Here is a 17,513-nt window from a genome sequence, read left to right as displayed (position 1 = left end):
GTTAGTGTGTGCCACTATTGATAAATAATGTTACTGTGTGCCGTTTTTCTTCTTTTTTCCCTGTGCGCCATTATTATGCAGTACTAACGATAAATAGCGATAAGCGTATCTTTTTAATGCTGCGCCATTTTTATGCATAGGCGCTGTGCGCCATTATTCACTGATCCGATTGAGGGCACCTACACATGAGATCCTATACTGGGGGCACCTATACCTGGCTACCTACCTATACTGAGGGCGTTTTCGGGGGGGGGGGGGGGGGGGCGCACTGCGGCTATAACGCGTGGTGCAAATTGTCGGTGCTGTGCTTTCATTCTAAATGTGGGGTAGGCGGCTAACTGTCCCACTGATTGTTTTTATTAATATTCATGAAAGGTTCTAGCCTTCATTTTAAAGTGTATTCAGGATAATGCACTCTTTCCATCCATTCGTGGTTATTACTAGTATTTTTTCTATTATACATACGTGACGTGTCACGGAGATCTGAGCATTTGTGTTTTAACATCAAAAAGGTTGGGAACCACTGTTCTAGAAGATTTCTCAGGAGAAAAGTGGAATTGCATATGGGCCTGTGTGTGTGTGTGTATATGTATGCACTTGGGAAGAGGATGAGGGGGGAGCACAAAAAATCAGGTTTCGCTCAGGGCACTGTGAAACCTAAGGCCGACCCTGGTTACTGCATGTACCTTTTATTTATACTACGTTATCTCTTGAAGTACAGTATCTTAGCTTTCAGGTGTATTCCTCTAGCACTTTTTGGCACTAGTGTGGTTGAGGTGACCCAGCAGAAAAAGTCCATAGGGAAATTCTGCTAACTTGATTGGTTGCTATTTCAACAGTTCTCCAAAATTTGAATTCACACATTGCTGTACAACTGTCCTCTGTTCTCTTGTGGGATGCTTGTCATTAAATATGTTTTTTCAACACACAATAGATTTTCATTGGGCGGTATTTTTTCTCAAGAACAATTTTATTTTCTACACATTGTAATGGGAAAAAGAGGAGCAAGAAAGAAAATTTGTATTATTTCTCACTTTTTACCAATTTCAGTCTGAAAATTAAAATGCTACTGTAGATAAAAACCAAAAATTTTATCTGGCTATTTCTCACGTTTATCACAAAACTCAAATTATGTTCCTGTTACAATTTATGGTGATGATATTTGATTCTGAAATAAAGGTGGGGTTTGCAATAGTGTGTACTTTTCACTTTGAAATTAGAAAATAATAAAAGTATTGTCAATGTTGAAAAATAGGGAGAAAAAGGTTAGTGGAGGAGGTTTAATTAATCATTTTATTATGTTGCGTAAGAGTGTGGTCTTAAAAGTGGGCATGGTTAAACTGTATATTTTATTGTATTAGTTTTCACTGCATCCCCACTATTATGCATTACCCTATTACATTTCCCCATTAGACCTGTGGTCCCCCCTCTCATAAAAGTTTTCCCTGATAGCCTAGTGGCATCTCCGTATGCTCCCCTGGCAGGGCCGACCAAGGTTCTCCAACACAACTGATTTAAGAGACAAGACAAGACAAATAACATTTATATCGTGCTTTTCTCCTGGCGGACTCAAAGCGCCAGAGCTGTAGCCACTACTGCTCACTCTATAGGCAGTAGCAGGTCTCCTACTGGATAGGTGCTGGCTTACTGAACAGGCAGAGCCGAGATTCGAACCCTGGTCTTCTGTGTCAGAGGCAGAGCCCTTAACCATTACACCATCCAGGCACTATTTAAAACTGCTATAAGTAGCAAGATGTGCACACATTATTAGGTTCCTGTCCCAGCATAGATAGTCAGTTGTGCCCCCACCATTATGTTCACCTCCAGTATAGGTAGCTAGATGGGCCCCATCCTCAGCATAGATAGCCAGATGTGCCCCCAGTGTTATTCCTCCCTCAGTATAGATAGCTAGATGTGCCTGCAGTACTACCTCCCTACCCCAGTATAGATAGCTAGATGTGTCCCCTGTATTTATCAACCAATAAAATGGCTCAGACAGCGGACCAATGGGGAGCCCCGGCTGCAGATTCAAAGATGTTTTGCCCGGGCTCCTATGCGGACAGTAATTACAGTGTTAGATACACTGTAATTATGCAATGGAATTTGTGGCGAGAGGCGTCAGGTGATCAGCGGCGGTATGTATGTTAACAGGGGTGCCCGGCGCAGCTACGTGGGGGGTTTCTAAGGTTTGCGGCGACCTGACGGGAAGCTCTGGGGGTCTCCTTATTAAAGGAGACCCCCAGATGCTGCGGCAGAAGATGGCGGCGATGTTCGGCGGGTGAGTGCGCATGTGTGGGGAGTGAGGCTGTGGTGCTGAAGGACTGCGTAAACCTCACTCCCCATCGCCCGGTAATAGGGAGCATCACTCAGGCTTTCGCCTGAGTAATGCTCCCTAACGATCGGCCATCGCGCAAAGGATATGGGCAATAGGATTTGCCAGTAATCCTCACGCGATGGCAAGGTGATAAGTAGCTCGCATCTGCAAGCTACTTATCACCTTGAATAGGATATGGACCTCTGTCTCATGCTCTTTTCCTTCTAAATTACATTTTCAACATCCCTCCTTGCATAATAAACACACAAAAAAGGAGGACCAATACTAGCACCTTCTATTATAAATACACACGGTGGAGAGGCGCCCAACAGTATAAAAAAGCTGAATATAAAAACAACTTGAGGTGGCTTACCTCAGACAAAAATAAACTTGCGGTACAGTAAGAAAAATAATTTACTGAGCACAAGGCAACGCATTTCGTGGGATCCAACTAACTTCATTAGGCCAATCACTGTCCCGGGTGAAGATGCACATCTAGCATTGGGTGCCTCTAGCTATAATAAATATATTACATATCACTCTTGGTATAAGAAAAACTGCCATAAAACCATTCATAAAACACATTAGCCACATATCTCCAATGTCCACTGGATGATACAATAATTACATAGTGCTTCATCTTAGAAGTACAGTATGTCTGTGCTGAACCTGGGTTCTTAATTGTGCCGTATTATGTGCAACTAGTGACCTTAGCCCGTTTAAAACCGTGCATGCGCACGCGCCTGCTGCCTCTGGCCCCGCCCTCCCTCAGCTCCTCAGTGTCTCTGCGTCCCTCCCTGCACATGCGCAGTGCAAAAAAGCACTGACACGGAAATAACTGACACAGGGGCACTTGCAAATCATATATAGAGATTATACATGTCACAAAGTATAACATTCAAATCCCAATAAGTGCCAGTATGACATGAGAAACATATGATTGTAATGAACAACCTGCAAAAGAGAAAGGAAAACCCTGTGGACCAAGAAGTTTTCAAGTTCAGCGTTCCAGTGCTTATTCAGTTCTGTGTTCCAGGGGCAATAAGAGTGTGGAGGGGATAAAGCCCACTAATTGCCCCGTGGCCAAACTCCAAGATGCCCCGATAGGGAGACGGACTAGTTTAAAACCAATCAGATTTGTCAGATGTTCACTGCCTACGGCAAGTGATAGCAAACAAGGAAAAAGTAATTTATAGTGCATTTTTTTTCAGGGACGAATGAACATCATACATGTGTGCATGTATTTTAAAGGTCACAATTTTTCTCAATAGTGGCCCTTAAAGACAACTGCAACTGGAGGACCTTGCTGGGGGAAAGATATGGACAGGAGTTCCTGACCCAAATAGACAAGACAAGACACAGAACATTTATATCACGATTTTCTCCTAGTGGACTCCAAGCACCAGAGCTGCAGCCACTAGGGCACGCTCTATAGGCAGTAGCAGCGTTAGGGAGTCTAGCCCAATGACTCCTTACTGAATAGGTTCTGGCTTACTGAACAGAAAGAGCAGAGATTCAAACTAAGGCCTCCTGTGTCAGAGCCGGAGCCCTTAACCATTACACTATCCAGGCACTGTACATGCTCTAGTTCTGGAAAATCGTATTGGGTTTTCATTTTTATCTTATTATTACAAAACTTTTTATTTCAAATGTTACCAGCTGCAGTTTTATAAACTCCCATAAACAGGGTCTCTTCTGCATATAAAATTGGCAGATCCTTGTGGTAAGAAATTGCTCGTCGTTGTGCACACAAGACAAGCCCAGTTATACAAACTCCTCCACGTCACAAAGAGAAGAACAGGATGTATTTAATAACCTCTCATAGCAGTTTACAAACAATGCCAGAAAGTATGTAAATAAGAATGAGTTAATTAAAGTTTTAATATGGAGTTCTCATAAAATTGGGTCCAGGAATGTTGCAGTGAGCAGCCATGGTTTCTCTGAAGTTTATTTTATCACAGAGGAAATGTTTAATATTGTCATAGTGTACATTAAAACCCCTTCAATTTCCACCTCAGCTCATAATTACTATTTCCCCCTTATGCATTAGGTTCATTTAATGGAGCACTGTCCACTGTTCCGGTTCAGGTCCTGGGCACAGCAGTGATTAAAGAAGTGCTGAACAGAGCCAGCCTGAAGCCAGATGAAATTTCCGAACTGATATTTGGGCATGTGTTGACTGCAGGTATGCTATAGAAAACTCTTCTGGGGAAACTGGTATAAAAAAGCATTTTGTAGTTTTATGAAAAAAAATACCTTGCTCTGACATTATGATTAAAAGGTTGAAATTGTGTATTTTTATATCTGATCTTGTAATGAGTTTGGTGTACAAATTTTATTTTACGTTCAGTAATATGTTTGTTTGCATGTCTAGAGGTACAGACTAACCAGCAAGCTCATGGTGAACTAGAACTCATTGGGGTGTGTAAGGGGCTACAATGGTCCAAAAAGCCCCCTTACTAAAATGCATGAACAACAAAAGTTTGCTTTCTTAAACCAGAAAGTATTTGCATGTCTAATAACAGACACTCAATAGGATAATTTCACTGAGCTGCTTAGTTGTAGCACACATTCGTCTTCCCTGACAACTCCAAACTTGGCCTATCATCTGCAAAATAAAAAAAAACTATACACAGTATGTATACTGCTGTATACGGCATAGTGAGGGCTTGAAGTGAACCAAGCACCATTTTTAGCACTCAAGGCATCTCAATAGCACATTAAAATGCATGCTAACAATGTGCCTCATTAATAATAAAAAGTAAATTATCTCTTCATTTTACATTTAAAAGTTTAGCAGAGCTTTTTATTACCCTACTTCCAAGGCCTGCTCGACCACAGAAATTTCAGGCAGATAAGGACTGGTGTTATTTATTTTATTGCACACAATAGCAGAGAGCAAACAAAAGCTTTCATCGGCAGTGGGTAGGGAGCTAGAACCCTGTGCTTCAAAGAGTTTAGATAAGTCACATATGCTATCTTTACACCTGCCCTTGGATAAATAAATGCAGCTAGAAGTGGAGGGGGGAACATGGCAGCTCCTATAGCTTTTTAGAAACCAGAAGAAACTGCAGGGAAATAAAGTGGTGCTTGGTTGCCTTTTAGACAAATTGTACTCAAATTATCTCCTTTAATCTCCTCCCGCTGAGAGATGTAGACACATTAGTGGACTACATTTTTGTATATACACTGGCAGGCGGGTACATGGTCTACATCACCACAGGCATTTCATATCTGCGACACTGGCACCAGCCAGATGGATGCCTGTCCTTGCATGGACAGGGGCTATGGAGCAGCCCCACGGAGGTTAGTAAATTGAGGCTGCCCACACCAAAAGCACACATCATTTACAAGCTTTACTTTGAACTTTCAGATGTATGTATGAATTCCCAGTTTTTACATATTCCCCACATCCTGCAGGTACTGGACAAAACCCAACTCGTCAGGCTGCTGTGGCTGCTGGAGTTCCGTACTCTATTCCAGCATGGAGCTGTCAGATGATCTGTGGGTCAGGCCTTAAGTCAGTAAGCCTTGGAGCTCAGTCTATACTGATGGGGGAAGCTGACATTGTAGTTGCTGGTGGAATGGAGAACATGAGTCTGGTATGGAATATCACATTTTCTTCATCGCTAAATTCAAGTGTTTTTAATTAAAGTAGTTAATAATAATTTTTTCCTAGTGAAAGTTTGTGTAATTCCCCAAGATTTTGCTTCCTTCATCCCCTTACACATGGTAAATGGTAGATATTTGTCAAAGATGATAGCAGAAGCTATGTCATGATGTCAAGATGATGTCAAAGATGATAGCAGAAGCAGTAGAGTGTTGTACCATGTTAGCCATTAGTAAAAGCAAGGAGTTTTGAATCAGGATGATACCATTTATTGGCTAACTTAGAGATGGATAAACAGTGAGCTTTCGGCTTATAAAAAGCCTTTGTCGGACTGGTTCCTGACAAACACTGAAAAACACAGCTTATATACACTGACATACAGAGGAGAAACATTCTTCAGCAAACATAAATGTAATTAGATGCCTCAACTGTTACTGAGGAGGCTTTCCCAGGCATCCTGGCTAAATTGATAAGATCAACAGTTCCCTCAACATGACATGAAGCAGATTCTGGTGTTGGGGAGACATCGTAAATTCCGAGTTCAAATGGTAACTGGACTGGTTACATGCACCATTAATTCTAAGCTTAAGAGAATTGTGGCATTTAAAACCAGCACATGAAGGCAAATAAAATGAATAGTGACAGTAAACACCATCTTACACAGCATATGGCACGCAAAATAAATGAAAAGATAGAAAATTTTAAATTAAAAGAATTGTGGCATTTAAAACCCATCGTACCAGCACAAGAAGTTAGAGTCCTTGTTTAAACCATCTTCTACAGTTTTGAACCAATGTATAAACTTTGTTTCTTGTGTTAGTCTCATGTTTCCCAATTTGAAGCCACCAATTAATACAGTGACACGAAAATTGCTTAAACTGTGTCCAGGTAAACAAAAGTGTGTTGGTATTGGTAGATCAGAATATTTTGTAATATCCTTTTTCCTGCTGTTAATAGTGAATCTGTGGTATGTCATGCGATCACACAGTGGTTGACTTGTTTCTCCCACATAAATTCCTTTGGGGCATTTTGCACATCTGATCAGGTATACCACATTAGATGAGTCGCAGGAAAAGGTGCCTTGTACTTTGTATTCCTGTTGTGTACCTGGTATTCGTATCCTGTCAGTGGAATGGATGTGTTTACAGGTCCCACACCTTTTCCCTCGGCAGGGGAATGTTCCATTCTGTTCTGGCCTATTTAAGGCACTTCTCACCATCAAAGATGATACAAATACTATTCATTACCTGAAGGTAATAGTTGTGTTACCTATGAACAACTTGTCAAACCAGTATATGCAGTTGCTAGGGGAGTGTACTGATTGTAGTAGCACTGGAGGGAGACACTGCAGCATGCACCCTTCTCATCTTCTCCATTGTGATCCCTCCCATAACTGTCTATTTCCATTGCCACAATGGATGTTGTTTCAAGGGTCAGGAAAGGTTATGGTAAGCTCAACCTTCTTCACAAGCACTTCACATGCAGCTTCAGGGATGTTCTTCTGATTCTGACAGTGTACTCAGGCTTACACAGTATACTGAAGTTTTTCAAAACTGCTTTTAAGTAATAGTTGCAGCTTGGAATAAAAATGTAAGATCACGTAAGTGCAACATAGTGGCTAATGGCCAACACTCTCACCATGCAGCGCTTAGGTCCAAGGTTTGAATCCTAGTTGGGACACAAGCAGAGTTTTTTTTTTTTTTTTTTTTTTTTTTACATTCTCCCTTACTTTGTGTGGGTTTGGTTTATTGCCACATCCTAAGTACTTGGCTTTACCTTCCCAAACTGGCCCTACACTACTGTAGAGACGTGTATTAGATTGTTAGCCTCCCTGAGGTACATGAATTGTCACCTACTTGCCTAATAAGAGGGAAGCTACCTTCCCTCGCTACTGTCACAGTAAGAGGCCACCCTCCTCTTCATGCATGGCTATACCTGTGCAGTAGCATGGAGCTGCAACTCAGTTTTATTTTTTATTTTTTTAAAGCTAAAAAAGTAAGTTTAATGCTTTTCATCTAGGTTGTATACACATCTTAACAGGTGATGGAATCCCCCCACCCCATGCATTGGATTTCACACCACCCTGCATTGTGGTCCATTGCAGATCTCTTTGGTGACTAATGTATTGGCTGGCAGTAGAGATTACAGTCTGCACAGTGTCACATGCACTGGATGTCACAGAGAAGAGTTCTGCTGGATCTGTTCACTGGGAAACCTGTGAATTTGTCACTCTGCAACTGAGGAGGGGAATATACAGAACTTGAACATATGTTTTAAAGGGAACCCGAGATGAGAGGGACATGGAGGCTTCCATATTTATTTCCTTTTAAATAATACCAGTTGACTGGCAGTCCTCCTGATCCTGTGTCTGTAATACATTTAGCCCTAGACCCCAAACAACCATGCAGCAGTTCAGGTACTCTGACTCAGCTGAGGATTTACTGGATTAGCCATATGCTTGTTCCAGGGTTTTGACTCACACACTACTTATGCTAGAAGATCAACAGGGCTACCAGGCAACTGGCATTGTCCCCCTCTCACCCCGGGTTCCTTTTAAAGCCCAAGTGCGGGCACAGGGCATTAGCACAGCACCACGCACACGCGCGCACACACACACACTTTTTGCAAAATATGGAACAATACTTTTTGCACAAACTCACAGGATTAATTTCCTCTGCAGTAGTGTTGGTGTTTGAATCTGGGTTTCCTAATTGGGAAACCAGGATTACGCCGCACACCACAGCTAGTGGAGATAGTCATGGAGAGGTCACTATTGCGCAGTTCACGCCACGCTTCATGAAAGCCCCATGGTTCCCCCTTCTGGCTTGGAAGCGCGGCTTGGACTGCAGCCCTGTGACCCTGCATACTAGCTGAGCTACTGAAGTGTGGTGTGCGACGTAATCCGGGCTTCTGAATTGGGAAACCTGGATTCGAACACCAACACCACTCTTCAGCAATCTTCTGACACACACACACTCACTCACTCACTCACTCACTCACTCACTCACTCACTCACTCACTCACTCACTCACTCCCCCCTTCTCAGTCAGTCAGAAGCCGTCACAGGCTGTCAGTCAACAGGGAGGTATGGCTTAGGCTAACAAAGCAATCAATGTTTCCCAATGCCTATGTCATCACACGAATGGGTAGATGTCCCGCCCACTCTACCCCATAGGACGTAGAATATATAAATTAAATCGTGAGACCCGCCCCCCCCAGTCTTTTGTCCTCGGAGCTCACCTCAGGGACGTAGTATTGGAGCCTTAGGTTTTTACCTTTTTACTTTTTTTTTTTTTGTATGCATCTTTACCCCCTATCCACTGTTCTTTTTTACAGTGCTTTTGGGATTGGTGGCCTCGGCCAATTCCCCTTCCCCCTACATTGCTATAAACTAGCTGGGGTAGAGCCTGACAGTTTGCTGGAGTGCTGCGGGCTGGGCATGTACCCGCACAGTCTAAATGTCTGGGGTCGGTGCCTAAACGTAGTACCTGTCTCTGCTAAATGCAGGGCTCCTTCCGCTGTGGAATCCTTCCTCTGTTGCGCTTTCTCGGAGGGCGTGCGCTCCATTGAGCGAAGCCTGCGTTCCACGGCCCCAGTACGCGGAGTTCCGCCGGATGTGACGTCACGCCGCCCGCTCTCATTGGCCGGAAGCCCTGGGAGGACGTGTAGGAGGCGGAGAGTGATTTAAACTTGCCGCTCGGCGTTTTCGCGCTGTCGGCTAGCAGTAAGGAGGGCGTGCGACCCTCTCTGCGCTGGATTTAATATCCCCGGTACGGCTCCCCTACCTGGAGGGAAAACTCCCAGCAAGTCAGCTAAGCTCAATATGAGCGCTGCGGAGCAACAATCCATTGTGGACCTGGATGTACAGGAAATACCAGGTACCAATACCCGAGAAAGCAGCGCTGTTTCAAGTCTATAGCTTGTCATATTTCTTTTCTCTTCGCTGCCTATTCTATATACTGTTCATCTCTTTCTTACAGCTCATTCAGCTGATCCTATGGATTCCACAGCCTCAACCTCAAACCAGCCCCGGGCAGAAAGGTAGGGGGTATTCAGGTAGGTTCTTGCCCGCAACACTGAGCGCGATCTAATACCAATTTTCTTATTTGGTTCAGTCCTAGGAAGCATCATCACAAAAGCAAGAAGTCTCGGAGCAGATCGAAGTCGCGGAAAGGCAATCTGGAAGACTACCATGACCGAGAAAGGAGTCGATCACCTCATGGTCACAGATCAGGCTCCGTAACTCGAAAGGACAGAAGATGCTGGGCTTGTGATAGAGACGCATTACCAGGGAAAACCGTCTGTCAGAGATGCTTTTCGGAAATGTCATCGGAGACACGACAAACACCGACAGATGTGTCCGAACTAATTAAAGCGGCAGTCCAAGATTCAATGAAAGAATATCTAGCTTCCCTGCCACCTCAGCCATCAACGTCAGCGACGCAACAACAACCAATACCGATGGAGGATGATCTGCAGGCAGCGGGATTTGAGTTCTCTCTGGTTGAACCCTACGTATGCTCAGTCAGAGAAGCCATACAGTGGCAGGATTCAGAGGATGAGGACGGAGCAGGGAAGCCAAAAAGGAACAGAGAATACTATTCACACTTCAGAAAGAAGTGTACCCCCTTTCCATTTATGGACGAGATATCGGAAGTGATAAATGAAGAATGGGATAAGATTGACAAAAGGCCCCCGTTGAGTAATCGCCTAAATAAGCTATACCCGATCAAGGAGGAAAGGGCGAAGCCATTGGATAATCCTCCAATAGTAGATGCATCGGTCACAAGACTCGCAAAACCCTCGACATTGCCCAGAGAGAATGCAGCATCCTTTAAAGACGCATTGGATAGGAAGATAGATTCCGAACTAAAGAAAATCTATACAAGTGCTGGTGGGGCTACCAGACCTGCTGTGGCCCTTACGTCAATAGCTAAGGCTTTAAAATCATGGACCTCAGACATCGAGGAAGCACTGCGAAACGGTGTAGAAAGAGACACGATAATTGCAGCGCTAGATGACCTGAAGCTCACTGCCGACTTCATGGGAGAGGCGGCGGTGGATATAATCAGATGTACATCAAGATCCATGGTACAATCGGTTGTTGCAAAGAGAGCGCTTTGGCTGAGAGCATGGTCGGCTGATCCATCTTCGCGAATCGACTTGTGCAAGATCCCATATGATGGGAGGAATTTATTCGGCAGTGAAATGGACACAGCCATTCAACGTGTCACGGGAGGAAAATCGGGATTAATCCCGCAGGACAGGAAGAACAAAAAGCCGGCTTTCCAGCAATCAAGATTTCAGCAGCCTAAATATCACAACGCCCGCTCCTACAGACCGGGACGAGAGTACCGCAGGAATTGGCAGAGCTCCCAATCGACCCTGCACAGAATCAATAAACAGAAGTCTACACCGTCTGGTCAGGGACAGCAGAGGTCCTTTTGATGGTGTCTCCGCCCAGACTTGCCCAGTAGGAGGAAGATTGAGGGAGTTCGGACAGGTTTGGGCGGACAACATCAGCAACCCCTGGGTGCTGAAGACAGTAAGTCAAGGTCACCGGTGGAAATTCAGGGGAAAACCACCTTCCTCCCACTTTGTCCCGACAACCATTCCAATGTCGGAGGAGAAGAGACTTATACTCAACCAATACATCGACACATTGCTGTTAAAGAAAGCGATCATCCCAGTTCCAGAGTCATCAGTAAGAAAGGGGTTTTACTCCCCGCTATTCTTTGTTCGCAAGAAGTCGGGAGACTGGTGCCCAGTGCTGGACCTGAGACAACTGAACAGGCAAATACATCTTGGGAGATTCAAGATGGAAACTCTGCAAACTATCACAAGATCAATCATCGGATCAGATTGGATGATATCTGTCGACTTGGAGGACGCTTATTTACACGTCCCCATCCACCAAGACTTCCAGAAATATTTAAGGTTCGCTGTAGGCCCACAACATTACCAATTTACATGTCTCCCATTTGGGATAAATACGGCACCACGAACTTTCTCGAAGATCCTGTTAGCAGTGGTGGCATTCTTGCGAGTCAAGGGACTTCGTCTATTCCAGTATCTGGACGACCTCTTACTTCTGGGTCAGGATCAAGAGGTACTACGGCAACACAGACAGATCTTACTACAGACACTTCAGAATTTTGGATGGAAGATAAACTATACAAAAAGCCAGCTTCAGCCCGCACAGGAAATGATATTTTTAGGAGCACTGTTCAAGACCCGAGAGAACAGATTATTACTGCCAGAGGAGAAGATACTAGCAGTACTGACAAGAGTACAAGGGGTACTTTCCAGGCAAGCCCTAACAGCAAGACAGTGCCTCAGCCTAATAGGTTACCTCACATCAACTATACCTATGATCAGATGGGCCCAGTGGCATATTCGCCCATTCCAATGGGGGTTTCTCAAACAGTGGGACAAACGTCAAATGGATCAGATTATTCAGATAACTGCCCCTATGAAACACAGCCTGGAATGGTGGAAGACACAATCCAACCTCAGAAGGGGTCATTTAATACAACCTGGTCCAGTGACCATAATTACATCGGACGCGAGCCAGAAAGGTTGGGGTGCTCACTACCTAACACATTCAGCGCAGGGAACATGGAGTACCCCCCAACATCAAACTCCGGCAAACCTGTTAGAGCTGGAAGCAGCCCTGTAGGCGCTATACAAGTTCAGGGCTCTCATTATAGGGAAATCGTTAATGATGAGGATGGACAACCGCACAGCTGTTTCGTATATAAGGAGACAGGGAGGTACGAGAAGCCTAAACCTATTATTAGAGACTGAAAAGATATTCCAATTCGCGGAGGACAACTTATGGAATATAACAGCAGTGTATATCCCGGGTCCTCAGAACATAAAGGCGGATTACCTGAGCAGACATCAGATACACAATTCCGAATGGAGTCTCTGTCAGGAAGTATACCTGTGGATCTGCAACCAGTTCGAATTCCCACAGATCGATCTAATGGCGTAAGTTAAGGAACAACTCGAAGTGCGTCAAATTCATATCCAGGTACCCCTGCAGTCAGGCAGTGGCCACGGATGCAATAACGGCCCCATGGAGATTCAGAATTGGCTATGTTTTTCCCCCAGTGGCAATGATCCCTCACTTGTTAATGCGATTACTGAGAGAGAGGGTAACACTAATCGCGATACTGCCATTCTGGCCGAACAGGCCTTGGTTCTCCCTCCTATGGGACTTGAAGTTACGGTCTCCTCTTCCTCTCCCCAACAGGCCGGACCTGCTACATCAGGGAGTGATATATCATCCTGACCCTCAGAGACTAAACCTTATGGCTTGGATATTGAGGGGAAGAGATTTGAAGCATTAGGCTGTTCACCGGCAGTTATTCAGACACTGCTACAATCCAGGAGGCCGTCAACCAATGCAACCTATTCACGCATTTGGAATAAATTTCTAGAATTTGCCGGGACTGAACACTTTGACCCACTGAGACCCCAGCCTCATCAAGTACTGGCGTTTCTGCAGAAGGGTCTTGAAAAAGGATTGGCCTATTATACCATCAAAGGGGACATCTCAGCCATCTCTGCCTTGACGGGTTCGCCATGGGGCGATCATCCCCTATTGAAGCAATTTATTAAAGGGGTATTCAAATTAAGACCTCCCAAGAAGAATCTATTCCCTAAGTGGGACCTTCCTCTGGTATTGCAGGCATTATCAAAGAAACCGTTCTTTCCCATTCAAGAATGCTCCTTGTGGAACCTAACGTTAAGATCTGTATTCCTAGTAGCAGTTGCATCGGCTCGTAGAGTATCAGAGATACAAGCACTAGGATGTGAAGAACCGTACTTAACGTTCTTTCCTGATCGTGTAGTACTTCGCCCTATCCAGGGTTTTCTCCCAAAGGTGGCAACGGCATACCACTTAAATCAGGACTGGACCTTACCTGTACTCCTACAGGAAGGCTCGGAGACCACACATCCTTTGGACATTGCTGAAACTCTAAAGGCTTACTTGCAGGTTACCAGAGACTTTAGGAGTACGGAAAGACTTTGCGTGATCCCAACAGGCTATAAAAAGGGGCAACCTGCCTCCACCAGAACAGTAGCAGCTTGGCTAGTAAAAGCGATTCAGTCTGCTTATAGAGCAACAGGACTGAACCCACCAAAACAGATAGTGGCGCACTCCACTCTAAGTGTCTCAACATCTTGGGCAGCAATGAATAGAGTACCAGCCGAAAAGATCTGCCAAGCTGCCAATTGGTCAAAAATCAATACCTTTATGAAACATTATAGGTAATGTACCTACGTAACTGCTCAGTCCTCAGCAGAGTTTGGAAAAGCAGTGCTTAATGTAACCTCTGTATAAATAACTGATTAAAGAATTGTGTGACAGCATATACTTCCCTCCCTTCATTTCCTAGTTATATCCCATTCGTGTGATGACATAGGCATTGGGAAAGCGGAAAATTGTTACTTACCTATCCGTAATTTTCCTTTCCCGATGCCTTATGTCATCACACAATGCCCTCCCTTCTTGTTGCCCTTCGGTGATTCCGAGGGTGACGAGACTGGGGGGGGGCGGGTCTCACGATTTAATTTATATATTAATTTATATTAATTTATATATTCTACGTCCTATGGGGTAGAGTGGGCGGGACATCTACCCATTCGTGTGATGACATAAGGCATCGGGAAAGGAAAATTACGGATAGGTAAGTAACAATTTTCCGCTTTCTTACTGGTGCAGAGTGAGCTGGCAGCTATCAGTCTAATGAATGCAAACCTATAACTGTGCCTGAAGTGGTGCTCTAATTATTATGTATTTTATATTGTCTCCCTGTGTATTCCCTACGTCATCTTTCAGGACAACCAACATGAGACATTTGGCCCTATCATTGGAGGAAATGCAGCACAGAACAGTTTACCTGCACCTTTCCTACCCATCTCTGCTTTTGGTACTTTAGTTCTGTTTTTTTGCTTTCCATGAAGGATCACTTTCACGTGTTTTTTTTTTTTTTTTTCCCATTTTGATCATAGTTTTTCATTGATACAAATTTCTATAGCTAGCAATGGATGGAACTGATCTTGATAACTGATCTTCATCTACATCAATGCACATCTGAAAACAATGATACAAATTGCATAATCGTACCAATGTGTGATATTGATATTCAGTGAATGTGATAACCTTACACCTAGAGACATGCATCGATTTGGATATTAAAAACAAATAGAGAGGTGTGGTAACCAGATAAAGTTCAGTTTTATCCTCAGCAAAGTGTACTTATCTGTTTGTTTTGGATTAAAGTGACATGGTGTTGGTTTATTCTCGAATTGAGCAGCCCAGTTATAATTTTAGAGCCTTGTACACATGATAGATGGTTCTTGGGCATGCATTTGGGGTCCCCTCTGCTGAAAATCTAGCATGTGTACAGCAGCCCATTCTTAGTAAAAATAAACTTATGATATAATGATTTGTATGTGTAGTACATCTAAGAAATAAAACATTAGCAGCAGAGATATGAGTCTAATATTGTTTCCAGTACAGGAAGAGTTAAGAAACTCAGTTGTTATCTATCTATGCAAAAGAGCTTCACAGATCTCTCCGACTTTCAAAGTCGCAGAGAGCTCTGTCCTCTGATGCTTATTATCTCAAGTGTCTGTCACTGTATTTTTTTTTTTTAAAACAAACTTTATTTGGAATTTTCTTTGACCAAACAATGCTGAGATCATTTTACAGAAAAGCAGAGGTTACAAATTTCCAATGGGAAATACAGGGTAGCATAATCTCTCTTCCATATTATAAAGACATAGTACACATGATGCAAAAAGAAAATATGTTGACTTATCATTTTGTGCTACATCCCTTTTGGTTGGAACACCGGTAGCATTCTGGTCAAACTTTTCAACCCCCTTCCCTCCCTACCCTCCCCCCTCCCGTCATCTCCGAGTTTCATGTTGAATGGTAGAGTTATTCTTATGTCACCTCTAATCTCCCCAATAAAGATAGAAGACCGAGAGCCCAATATAGTGTAGTATGTATTAATAGGGGGTGGGATGTAATATGAAATGTAAGTAGTATACTCACAAACCAGGGTTGCCTCCAAAGCAACCACTGTTCAGGCAGGTGGGGAGAACAAGCCTGTCCCCACTCAGGATTAAGACGTCGCTCTCTGTGGATAGAAGGAAATTGTAGGGTAGATCACCCTTCCACCAAGGGTGGACTTCTGGATACGTAAAATTTTACAGAGGCGCCGGAAGAATAAAAATAGATAAAACGTATAAAATTGATCTGGTTGCGGTGGTGGACCAGCCAACCAAAAGCAGACAAAACGGCTGTCGATTTTCAAAACATCTATACAGTTTATTCAATTACTCCCAGTACAAAAAGTCGCAACGCGTTTCGCAGGCCGGAACCCGCTTCTTCAGGCAATAAGGGACAGGAGCAATACACTGGAAAATGACAGAGATACGTGGCAAACATCAGAATACTATGTGTGGTACAATTGTATAAGTACAGTATGTTATATAAACACATAGTTATTATAGCGTGGACGGTAACAACATGCATACATTTTCAATGAAAGGTATACTATTACATTGTGATCTTTTCTCAAAAAGGTGCCATATTGGGGTGGTATAGTTAGTTATGGAATGATCTGTGTTTCTTAAATAGGTCTATATGCTTATGTATATGACTGTTAGTTTAGCTGTGTTAGTATTTTGCCTGGGGGGAGGATATATGTGTGGGCTGTGCTGCCAGGGTGGGAATTACTGATTGGTGAGCAGAAATAGCTAGCTGTGAAGAGAGCATAGTGCTAATGGGTGAGGATTCCTGTAATAGGTCTGTATAGGCGTGAGAAGGACGGAGTAAATCACTTACCAGCGTGTAGTCTAAAGCGATGCTTGGCACCTCTGTGCCGGTACTTAGTGAGCGTGGGGTTTATGAGGGAAACTGGGGAAGTGGTGGATGACGTGGCGTGAGCGGGGCGATGCGGAGGAAGTGATTGGGCAGCTGGGTTAGTTTCGCCAATGTGGAGGGGGTGGGCGTGGTCCGGATGGCGGCTGCTGTCAGAGAGTATCGCCGCGCTCGATGAATAGAGGCGCGCGATGAGTGGTGGGGCGGGTGTGACGTGGCCCTAGCCTTATGCGCATGTGTGCGCTATGTGTGTTGACAGTGTGGAGCGCATCAAGCTCCTCCGATTCAATGGCAGACATTTTGGAAAAGGGAGGGGAAGGGGTGAGATGAATGGCAAGTTGCCCATATTCATTAAGTATGAGAGATATATATACACTAGTCAGATGCTTACTATACATACATACAGTGTGTGGTTGTTTTGAAAGGATTCTTCCCTTTATTATAGAATTTTCTGTAAGTGTGACAGTACATGTATCTAGTGTTATTAGATCCCGAGCGCTGCTGCCCTCTACTGGACCAGATATAAAAACAGTATCAGAGTTCACCTGAATCTAGAGATACTCCCTCTGTATTTGTAAAGGATGTTCTAGTAAACATTAAATGACCGTTAGTGAGTATTATTTCTGTTGATACAAGAACATTCAAATTACGAACATGAGGACCTTAGAAGCGTATATATCCGT

General features: G+C 43.8%; 1 protein-coding gene across 1 annotated transcript in view; it reads left to right on the top strand.

The window, feature by feature from the left end:
• ACAT2 (acetyl-CoA acetyltransferase 2) overlaps window positions 1-17,513 on the top strand; it is a 53,924-nt gene that overhangs the window by 2,815 nt on the left and 33,596 nt on the right. Inside the window, exons 2-3 of the mRNA XM_068232029.1 lie at window positions 4,365-4,499; window positions 5,735-5,916. Coding sequence (XP_068088130.1) covers window positions 4,365-4,499; window positions 5,735-5,916 — 317 coding nt within the window. The remainder of the gene's footprint in view (window positions 1-4,364; window positions 4,500-5,734; window positions 5,917-17,513) is intronic.

The sequence above is a fragment of the Hyperolius riggenbachi genome, chromosome 4 (genome assembly GCF_040937935.1).
Source record: "Hyperolius riggenbachi isolate aHypRig1 chromosome 4, aHypRig1.pri, whole genome shotgun sequence".
NCBI classification, from domain to species: Eukaryota; Metazoa; Chordata; class Amphibia; order Anura; family Hyperoliidae; genus Hyperolius; species Hyperolius riggenbachi.
Note: the sequence above shows the minus strand (reverse complement) of the source record. Positions and strands in the feature narration are given on the sequence as shown.